Genomic DNA, 11,735 nt, shown 5'->3' with positions numbered 1-11,735 from the left:
ACATCACTTATATCTATAGTAATAATACAGGGACATGACTGAGAGGTGAAGGGGATCTGGGAGATGTCACTGTGACATCACTTATATCTATAGTAATAATACAGGGACGTGACGGGAGGTGAGGGGATCTGGGAGCGTCACTGTGACATCACTTATATCTATAGTAATAATACAGGGACGTGACTGGGGAGGTGAGGGGATCTGGGAGTGTCACTGTGACATCACTTATATCTATAGTAATAATACAGGGACGTGACTGGGGAGGTGAGGGGATCTGGGAGCGTCACTGTGACATCACATGTATCTATAGTAATAATACAGGGATGTGACTGGGGAGGTGAGGGGATCTGGGAGATGTCACTGTGACATCACTTATATCTATAGTAATAATACAGGGACATGACTGGGGAGGTGAGGGGATCTGGGAGATGTCACTGTGACATCACTTATATCTATAGTAATAATACAGGGAGGTGACTGGGGAGGTGAGGGGATCTGGGAGCATCACAGTGACATCACTTATATCTATAGTAATACAGGGATGTGACTGGGGAGGTGAGGGGATCTGGGAGTGTCACCGTGACATCACTTATATCTATAGTAATAATACAGGGACGTGACGGGAGGTGAGGGGATCTGGGAGTGTCACTGTGACATCACTTATATCTATAGTAATAATACAGGGACGTGACTGGGGAGGTGAGGGGATCTGGGAGCGTCATTGTGACATCACTTATATTTATAGTAATAATACAGGGACGTGACTGGGGAGGTGAGGGGATCTGGGAGTGTCACTGTGACATCACTTATATCTATAGTAATAATACAGGGATGTGACTAGGGAGGTGAGGGGATCTGGGAGTGTAACTGTGACATCACTTATATCTATAGTAATAATAAAGGGACATGACTGGGGAGGTGAGGGGTTCTGGGAGCGTCACTGTGACATCACTTATATCTATAGTAATAATACAGGGAGGTGAGGGGATCTGGGAGTGTCACTGTGACATCACTTACAGTATATCTATAGTAATAATACAGGGACATCACTATGCTGGTGAGGATATCTGAGAGTGTCAGTGATATCACTGATATATTATTACTACAGTGACCTGATTGGTGGATTTTGGTAATTACATATCATAGCACTAATAGAGGGTGATGACTGGGAGTATAATATTTATTTACAGTTTCTTATATAGCGCAGCAGATTCCGTTGCGCTTTACAGTTTTAGAAAGTGATAAAACAAACTGGGTAACAACAGACAGACTTGGAGGTACGAGAGCCCTGCTGCAAGCTTACAATCTATAGGGACATAGGAGGGAAACACAAGGACAGGCACCAGTAATAGCATAGCAGTCCCACCGAGTTACAAGTCCAGAATGGAAACTATATAATACATAAGTGCCTCAGAGGGTTATGCGTATGTAACTTAAATATTATAGGCTTGCCTGAAGACGTGAGTTTTCAGGGAACACTTGAAAGTTTGGAGGCTAGTGGAGAGTCTTATTGTGCATGGAAGGGCATTCCATAGGCTGGGAGCAGCCCGATGAAAGTCCTGCAATAGTGAATGGGAGCTAGTGATCTGTGCAGGAGAGAGACTCAGCTCTTTTGTAGAGCGGAGTGGTCGAGATGGGAGATATTGTGTGATAAGTAAAGAGATATAAGCTGGTTCAGTATGGTTAATAGCTTTATATGCGAGTAGAAGGGTATTATATTGAATACGGTAAGGTACGGGCAAAGTATGCGAGTGCATGCAGTAATAGTATATTTTCCAATACACAGGGTTACAAAGTAGTGAAGAAGACATCCAGTGACCATGAGACACCCAATTGCCATCCCTGTGTGTCAGGAGAACTGAGCAGGACCCAGAGTTCCATCCCGGTACCTCCACCTCACTCACTGATACATGGGAGAGACAAGGAGCAGAAGATCCTGGAACTCACCAACAAGATCATCCAGCTGCTGACCGGAGAGGTGACTGCTGGGAATGGGGCATTATACAGAAACACCGGGGGATGTGACTGGAGAGGTGGCTGCTGGGAATGGGGCATTATACAGTAACACCAGGGGATGTGACCGGAGAGGTGACTGCTGAGAATGGGACATTATACAGTAATACTGGGGGATGTGACTGGATAAGTGACTGCTGGGAATGGGACATTATACAGTAACACCGGGGGATGTGACAGGAGAGGTGACTGCTGGGAATGGGACATAATACAGTAAAACCGGGGGATGTGACCGGAGAGGTGACTGCTGGGAATGGGGCATTATACAGAAATACCCAGTGATGTGACTGGGGAGCTGACTGCTGGGAATGGGGCATTATACAGTAACATCGGGTGATGTGACCGGAGAGGTGACTGCTGGGAATGGGACATTATACTGTAACATCGGGGGATGTGACCGGAGAGGTGACTGCTGGGAATGGGGCATTATACAGTAACACCGGGGTATGTGACCGGAGAGGTGACTGCTGGGAATGGGGCATTATACAGTAACACCGGGGGATGTGACCGGAGAGGTGACTGCTGGGAATGGGGCATTATACAGTAACACCGGGGGATGTGACCAGAGAGGAGACTGCTGGGAATGGGACATTATACAGTAACACCTGGGAGGGATGTGACCGGAGAGGAGACTGCTGGGAATGGGACATTATACAGTAACACCGGGGAGGGATGTGACCGGAGAGGTGACTGCTGGGAATGGGGCATTATACAGTAACACCGGGGGATGTGACCGGAGAGGTGACTGCTGGGAATGGGGCATTATACAGTAACACCCGGTGATGTGACCGTAGAGGTGACTGCTGGGAATGGGACATTATACAGTAACACCGGGGGATGTGACCGGAGAGGTGACTACTGGGAATGGGGCATTATACAGAAACACCCAGTGATGTGACTGGGGAGCTGACTGCTGGGAATGGGGCATTATAAAGTGACACCGGGGGATGTGACCGGAGAGGTGACTGCTGGGAATGGGACATTATACATTAACACTGGGGGATGTGACCGGAGAGGTGACTGCTGGGAATGGGACATTATACAGTAACCCTGGATGATGTGACCGGAGAGGTGACTGCTGGGAATGGGGCGTTATACAGTAACACTGGGGGATGTGACCGGAGAGGTGACTGCTGGGAATGGGGCGTTATACAGTAACACTGGGGGATGTGACCGGAGAGGTGACTGCTGGGAATGGGGCGTTATACAGTAACACTGGGGGATGTGACCAGAGAGGAGACTGCTGGGAATGGGACATTATACAGTAACACCGGGGGATGTGACCTGAAAGACGACTGCTGGGAATGGGACATTATACAGTAACACCGGGGGATGTGACCGGAGAGGTGACTGCTGGGAATGGGGCATTATACAGTAACACCTGGGGGATGTGACCGGAGAGGTGACTGCTGGGAATGGGACATTATACAGTAACACCGGGGGATGTGACCGGAGAGGTGACTGCTGGGAATGGGGCATTATACAGTAACACTGGGGGATGTGACCGGAGAGGTGACTGCTGGGAATGGGGCATTATACAGTAACACTGGGGGATGTGACCGGAGAGGTGACTGCTGGGAATGGGGCATTATACAGTAACACTGGGGGATGTGACCGGAGAGGTGACTGCTGGGAATGGGGCATTATACAGTAACACTGGGGGATGTGACCGGAGAGGAGACTGCTGGGAATGGGACATTATACAGTAACACCGGGGGATGTGACCTGAAAGACGACTGCTGGGAATGGGACATTATACAGTAACACCGGGGGATGTGACCGGAGAGGTGACTGCTGGGAATGGGGCATTATACAGTAACACCTGGGGGATGTGAACGGAGAGGTGACTGCTGGGAATGAGACATTATACAGTAACACCGGGGGATGTGACCGGAGAGGTGACTGCTGGGAATGGGGCATTATACAGTAACACTGGGGGATGTGACCGGAGAGGTGACTGCTGGGAATGGGGCATTATACAGTAACACTGGGGGATGTGACCGGAGAGGTGACTGCTGGGAATGGGGCATTATACAGTAACACTGGGGGATGTGACCGGAGAGGTGACTGCTGGGAATGGGGCATTATACAGTAACACTGGGGGATGTGACCGGAGAGGTGACTGCTTGGAATGGGGCGTTATACAGTAACACTGGGGGATGTGACCGGAGAGGTGACTGCTGGGAATGGGGCATTATACAGTAACACCGGGGGATGTGACCTGAGAGACGACTGCTGGGAATGGGACATTATACAGTAACACCGGGGGATGTGACCTGAGAGACGACTGCTGGGAATGGGACATTATACAGTAACACCGGGGGATGTGACCTGAGAGACGACTGCTGGGAATGGGACATTATACAGTAACACCGGGGGATGTGACCGGAGAGGTGACTGCTGGGAATGGGACATTATACAGTAACACCGGGGGATGTGTCTGGGTGATGACTGTATCACTGTGTGTGTCGGGTTTCTATAAGATGTCAGGATGTCGCTGTCTATCTCTTCATGAAGGAACAGGAGTATATAGAGGAACACAAGGGTCTGTGCAGGAATGTTATGATGGAGAATCACTTGGCCCTCACATCACTGGGTAAGAGGAGACTTTGTTTTATTGTACAGGGGCGAGCAGGTATGGGGGCCCCCTATATACACGTATCATTTGCTAATCCACATGTACAATATATTCAGTCACTGTGTGTGTCCTATAGATGGGCCCAGTAACAGAGATACCCCAGAGAGATGTCCCCGTCCTCTGCATTCCCAGGATAATCACATATATACCATGTCCTCAGTCACTGCGTGTCTCCTACAGATGGAGCCAGTAACAGAGATACCCCAGAGAGATGTCCCCGTCCTCTGTATTCCCAGCACAATACAGAGGAGACTCACAGGACCCCACAGGAGGATCAGGTAGGTGGGAATTAGGGTCTCCCCAATATTCCTAAGTGACTGTCACTATATGAATTGCAGTGGTTGTGTGTGTCTTATGCACGGATATTGTACTGTGTACTCTCACTAGCATCAGACATTACTAATGAGATATTTTTTTGTAGGTTCAATGTGAAGATATTAAGGCAGAAGACACAGAGGAAGAAGAGACGGATGTGACTGACATTAAGGCAGAAGACACAGAGGAAGAAGAGACGGATGTGACTGACATTAAGGCAGAAGACACAGAGGAAGAAGAGACGGATGTGACTGACATTAGGGCAGAAGACACAGAGGAAGAAGAGACGTATGTGACGGATATGAAGATAAGAGAAGAGTCTTATGTGTCTGATAAGAAAAAAGATACAGAGACAGAAGACACACATATGAGGGGTGATCAGCAGTGTTATAAAGAAGAAATCCCTAAAGATATCAGCACAGGTGAGGAATAATCATTTCTTCGACGATCCCCATGGCAGCCATAAGGCTGGTTTCACACACTCCGGCTCCTGACGGACGGTGAAATCCCGCACGGCCAGGGAGCCGTGCCGCACACACTAGTTTATCATGGAAGGGATGGTCACAGCCCGGCAGCCGTCCCTTCCAGTGGTGGGATCCGGCTGCAGCCGTGCGGCCGGGCCGTGGCCGTCCCGTGTGAATGGACACAATAGTGTCCATTCACAACTAATGTGTGCGGCACGGCTCCCTGGCCGTGCGGGATTTCACCGTCCGGCAGCAGCCGGAGTGTGTGAAACCAGCCTAACACTGGGATGTTTCCCTTCCCCTATAGATTAGACAGGAGTTTTTTCTCTAGGACCGCCCACCTTGGGTATAACCGCCTCTTCCTCCTTCACCTCAGTGTCTTTTTTTCCTGTCTCCGTTTAGAGAGGACAGAGTAGGAGTATTTTGTTTGTTTCAAGCAGGGTTACCTCTTATCTATGGGGTGGCTCCCCGGGGAGAAGAAGATGTGAGGGGGAATGGATTTATCTATACCCCTATGCATATGCCTGATTATTCCTGCAGAAGTGAAATGCTTCACAGCAAATGCAGTCACATTATGGCGCTATGTACATACGTTTCAGGAAGCTTTCCCAGCATGGATACAGCGTTTTGGTCTGGGAGTCAAGGCATAAGAAGGCGGCTCTGGTAAGAGACATGCTGCAGTCTGGGCTACAAGCCGCGACTGCACGCTGCAGAGTTAGCACTGTGAGGGCGGAAGTACACGGCGGCGTCTTACTTCCGCCCAGAGCAACACTGGTGTGCAGCTAAAGTACTTCCCCGGAAACACAGGGAACAATATTTGTTCCGCTCAGCCATCCTGATTATTAGACTGGCGGCGCATTAAGGGTTATGGCGGCGCTTACAGCTTCTATTAAGAACCGGCTTCACGCTAGGTGGGGGTCGTGGGGGAGATGCGCTCCGTGATGGCGGCGGCCATTTTCTGCGGAGCTTACTCACTGAGCTCCTGTATGAGAGGACAGCAGTGTGTCACAGGCATGTTCCGAGTGGTCCCCAGCAGAGGGGGAGACACTGGAACTAGGAGATCCTACAGTGACCGGAGGGTGACCGGCTGTCTGGGGGTGGTTGGCGCCAAAAGCCACGGACCCCGCAGCAGCAGGGACTTGGTCTCTTCCCTCACTCTGTTTTGGCGCCATTCGGAACGCTTGCAGCGGAGCTGAGCTGGCTGACAGATCCTGGCAGAGTGATTGGATTTCCTGGGCATCGTTTTCCCCACTTCTGAAAGCTTCAGACAGATAAGTGACTGTGGTACATTGGCTCTGTATAAAATGCCTGTACTTTGTGCAGTGTGACTGTGTTATCTTTTGCATCATGTCTGAGCAACAGTCTGTGGCTTTGGGGGAGGGACCCCTTAATGCATTGTGCGTTTGTAGTGTTTGTACACTAAAATTTACCCCTGAACAGATGGCCAAGGGGGGCTTGTGTATTACTTGCGCTGGTGTGAGACCCATGGGCAGTGAACCCCAGAGGGTAGAGCAATCGGAGCCTGCGTGGGCCAGTGCCCTGGGCAGGTCTGTAAATGCCTTAGTGCATGGGTCTTCAACCTGTGGCCCTCCAGATGTTGTGAAACTACATGTTCCAACATGCATTGCCACATTTTTTCCTATAAGAGCGTGCCAAAAAACCTCAGGGCATGCTGGGACATGTAGTTCCACAACATCTGGAGGGCCACAGGTTGAAGACCCATGCCCTAGACCTATGTCATCATCTCAGCAGTCCTCTGGCTCCTTGCCTCTGACCCAAGCAGATCCTGGTTTCTTACAGGTCATGCAGGATACTGCTAAAGGGATCAGCAGATTTAATGATTTGTTAGACAAATTTGATGGTGATACTGTGGGGAACCCTAAAAGGTCTTATTCAGTGCCGTTGCTTGTTGCTGAATCTGAAGAGGAGGGAGAGTACACAGACATCCCCTGGGATCAGGGTGATGACTCTGAGGATTCCTCGGCCCCAGGGGTGGAGGATTTGATTACTGCTGTTAAACAGGCTCTGAGTTTGTCTGTGGAGGATAAAACTCCTGCAAAAGGTGTATTTAAACGGCAGCGTAAGGAGACTGTTACCTTCTCTGCGGATGAAGGTTTACAGCAGGCATGTCCAACGTTGGCCCTCCAGATGTTTTGAAACTACACATCCCAGCATGCTTTGCAATAGTTTTAGAATTCTCTAATAGCAAACTGGCAAAGCATGCTGTGTAGTTTTTACAACATCTGGAGGACCAACGTTGGACATGCCTGGTTTACAGGATTTATTGGAAGGGGGTTGGAAAACGTTCGATAAAAGGCTTCAGATGCCTAAGAGATTTTTAAGTCTATACCCCATGCCTGAGGCTCATGCAGACCTCTGGGGAAAAGTTCAGGTGGTAGATGCTTCTGTGGCATGGTTTTCTAAAGCCACGGTGCTACATGTCCAGGGGGGGGCAGCCTTTAAGGACCCCGTAGAAAAGAAGCTGGAAGGTAACCTCAAGGCAATATTTGAGGGGGTAGGCTACACTTTACGCCCTCTTATAGCATCAGCCTGGGTCTCTAAGGCCATGATTGTGTGGGCCAATGACCTGTGTACAATTTTACATGCTGATCCATGTGTGTTGCTGCTTGCTGAGAAGCTTAAAGCAGCTGCGGAGTATGTGCTTGAGGCTGAGGAGGAAGCTCTCAAAATGGCTTCCAGAGTTTTCACGGTGTCCGTCAATGCCAGGAGAGTGCTTTGGCTTAAAGCCTGGGAGGTGGATAATGAATCAAAAAAGGCCTTAGAGGCATTGGCTTTTAAAGGAAAGCTGTTGTTTGGTTCCGAGCTGGAAGAGATTATTAAGCAGGCCACAGGAGGCAAAAGTACTTTCCTGCCGGCTCCTGTAGCAAAACAGGCCTCAAGGTTCTCGGCTTTTAGGCCGTCCTTTTGGCCCTCCCCTAGAGGGGGTGCGTCCTTTCGGGGACAGTCATTTAGGGGAAAGTTTCAGTCCTCCAGGGGCAAGGCCCCAAAGTCAAAGTTCAGTTCCTTTCATAAGAAACTGAGCACCAAAGGTGAGGATAAGCCCTCAGTATGACTATCTGGGGAATATCCCAGTGGTGGTCAAGGTGGGGGGGCGTCTGAGATGGTTCAGGGACGCTTGGGCATTGTTGGACCGGGATCCTTGGGTGTTTGACATTGTATTCCAGGGTTACAGGATTCCCTTCAAAGGTTTTCCTCCGAGAAGATTCATACCTACACCACTGCCAAAGGAGCTGCTCTTCTTGGGGCGGCTCAATCTCTCTTAGAGAAAGGAGTGGTGATCCCGGTTCCTCGAGCGGAGTGGAAGAAGGGCTTTTATTCCACTCTGTTTTTGGTGCCCAAGCCAGACGGGTCCTTCAGACCAATCTTAAATTTAAAGTCTTTGAATCTCCATCTGTGGGTAGACCATTTCAAGATGGAATCTCTACGGTCCATGCTGCTAAGCCTGGACCATGGAGAAATTTTGGCGTCCATGGATGTCCAGGACGCATATCTTCATGTTCCTATCCACCCGGAACATTAGGCTCTCCTGAGGTTTGCAATAGGAGACCTACATTTGCAATTCCAGGCGTTGCCCTTTGGACTGGCCACAGCACCAAGGGTATTCACCAAAATTATGTCCGTGATGGCGGCTGCTCTCCGACTGAGGGGAATCACTGTGATTCCGTACCTGGATGACCTGTTGTTCAAAGCAGAGTCGGCGGAGAGGTTGCAGAGTCACTTGGTAGAAGCCATCAGGTTTTTGCAAGTTCACGGTTGTCTTTTAAATTTACAAAAGTCTCAGCTTGTGCCGTCACAGAGAATCCAGTTCCTGAGTGTTGTCCTGGATACCCATCTACATCGGGTATTTCTACCAGAGACAAAGGCCAGGGACATATCCATCTTGGTTCGGGAGATCCTGGGGTCTCAGAGTCCATCGGTTTGGAGGTGTCTCAAACTGCTGGGAAAAATGGTGGCGACTTTCGAGACGCTACAGTTTGGCAGGTTCCACTCTCGAGTATTCCAGTGGAACATTCTGACATCCTGGTCAGGGAATACTCAGACCATGAAGTCAGAGCGCATAGTGCTGTCTCCAGAAACCCGGTCTTCCCTGGAATGGTGGATGGAGGTGGATTCCCTCAGTGGGGTCGGTCTTTGCAGTCCTGGGACTGGCTGGTAGTCACTACCGACGCCAGTCACAGGGGCTGGGGGGCAGTTGTTCTGGACCTTCGCCTTCAGGGCTTGTGGTCCTCGGAGGAGTCTGCCGATCAATATCCTGGAACTGCGGGCTGTGTGGAGAAAGATTGCTGGGTCTTCCTTTGTGGATTCAGATGGAAAATGCCACGGCTGTGGCGTACCTGAATCATCAGGGAGGCACACGCAGCAGGCTGGCCATGTGGGGGGTTTCCCGGATCTTCTTGTGGGCGGAGCAGAAGGTTCCAGCTTTGTCAGCGATATTCATCCCAGGGGTGGAGAATGTCGAGGCCGATTTCCTGTGCAGGGAGGAACTGCTAGAGGGGGGAATGGAGCCTGAATCTACAGGTATTTCACCAGATTAGTGAAGTGGGGAACTCCGGATGTGAACCTTATGGCATCCAGGTTCAATCATCGGCTACCCAGGTTCTATGCCAGGACAAGAGATCCACTGGCCAAAGCAGTGGATGCAATGACTATCCTCTGGGAGGGGAATCTGCTTTATGTTTTCCCGCCATTTCCAATGCTGGCGAGAGTGTTGAAAAGAATCCAATCCCAAGGAATTCCGGTGATTCTAGTAGCCCCAGATTGGCTAAGAAGGTCCTGGTACTTGAGGGTTCAGAGATTGTCTGTGGACTCGTGGCGTCTACCTCTGAGGGCAGATCTGTTAAGCCAAGGGCCGTTCTTCCACCTGGATTCATTAAATTTGACGGCTTGGCTATTGAGACCGCCATCTTGAAGAACAAGGGTTTCTCAGAGGCTGTGGTTAACACCATGGTAAAGGGTAGGAAGTCAGTGTCTTCGGCTAACTATTATAGGGTCTGGAAGACTTATATTAGGTGGTGTGAAAGGCAGAAGTCGAATACATTGCGATTTTGACTTTCTAAATTGCTGGAGTTTTTGCAGGATGGTTTCTCGTCTGATCCAAGCCTTCAGTCACTCAAGGTACAGATATCGGCCTTGTCAATTTATTTCCAGAAGAGGATAGCATTGCTACCGGAGGTGCAGACTTTCCTGCAAGAGGTTTCACGGTTGAAACCTCCCTACAAGCAACCAGTGGCTCCATGGGATTTATCACTGGTTCTGGAGTGTCTTCAAAGGGCGCCTTTTGAGCCATTAAGGTCGGCTGACCTTAAGTTCCTTACATGGAAACTTGTCTTTTTGTTGGCTGTTGCCTCGGCAAAGAGATTGTCAGCGTTGGGAGCATTGTTCTGCAAGTCTCACTTTCTTATTTTTCATGATGACGGCTGTTCTTCAAACAGTACCCCAATTTTTGCCGAAAGTAGTCTCTGCTTTTCATTTGGATCAAGAGATAGTTCTGCCTGTGTTTCAACCCACAGAGGGTTCCAGGAAGAGGGACAAATTGAGGAATTTGGACGTTGTTCGCGCCTTGCGCATTTATGTGGACAGGGTGAAAGGTGTCAGGAAGACTGCTACTTTGCTAGTCTTGTATGATGTGCACAAGATTGGTTGGCCTGCGTCTTTGCTAGGTGGTTGCGTTCGGTCATTGCCTTTGCATATACTAAGGTTGGTAGGCCTGTTCCGGCCAGGATCCACGCGCATACCACCAGGTCGGTCGCCACCTCTTGGGCGGTTCGACATGGGGCCACAGCTGAGCAGATTTGCAGGGCCGCCACTTGGTCATCTGTTCACACTTTTGCCAAATTCTATAGGTTCCGTGAGTTCACGTTGGAGGACGCATCATTCGGGCGAGCAGTGATGAGAGCTGCAGACCTGAGCGTACCCACCCAAAGGACCGGCTCTGGAACATCCCAATGTTGAGCTGTGTCACCAGGACCATTGAAAGAGAAAAAGGGATTTTTGTAAGAACTTACCGTTCGAATCCCTTTCTCTGATATGGTCCTGGTGACACAGCGATCCCTCCCTTACGCTCAGTAAGTATGCCAGAGTTCATGATGTTTCATGTTATATATGGCTGAAAAGTTAATTTTTAAAAAAAAAATTGTGCATATAATATGTGCAGGCGTTTGTACTGAGTTAATGTATTCCAGTGGCTTTGCAAGATTGAACTGAGGAGTCCGGGATGCAGAAGGGAGGAGCCTACCCTCCAAAAGCTTTAGGATAGGTGCCTGGCTCCTACGGACCCTCCTACA

At 49.7% G+C, this 11,735-nt stretch overlaps 1 protein-coding gene across 2 annotated transcripts in view; it reads left to right on the top strand.

The window, feature by feature from the left end:
• Window positions 1-1,820: 1,820 nt before the first annotated feature.
• The window catches only part of LOC146010139 (uncharacterized), a 200,303-nt gene continuing 190,388 nt past the window's right edge, over window positions 1,821-11,735 (top strand). The window contains exons 1-4 of one of the 2 annotated variants that reach the window (XM_083151081.1): window positions 1,821-1,978; window positions 4,531-4,609; window positions 4,832-4,929; window positions 5,073-5,388. In XM_083151081.1, coding sequence (XP_083007207.1) covers window positions 4,576-4,609; window positions 4,832-4,929; window positions 5,073-5,388 — 448 coding nt within the window. In that variant the 5' untranslated portion in view covers window positions 1,821-1,978; window positions 4,531-4,575. Of the gene's footprint in view, window positions 1,979-4,297; window positions 4,610-4,831; window positions 4,930-5,072; window positions 5,389-11,735 lie in introns of those variants that run through there. The other variant, XM_083151084.1, reaches the window with a different exon arrangement.

This window comes from Crinia signifera, chromosome 6 (assembly GCF_055691185.1).
Source record: "Crinia signifera chromosome 6, ASM5569118v1, whole genome shotgun sequence".
NCBI lineage: Eukaryota > Metazoa > Chordata > Amphibia > Anura > Myobatrachidae > Crinia > Crinia signifera.
The sequence above is the reverse complement of the archived record's forward strand: the minus strand, read 5'-3'. Positions and strand labels throughout refer to the sequence as shown.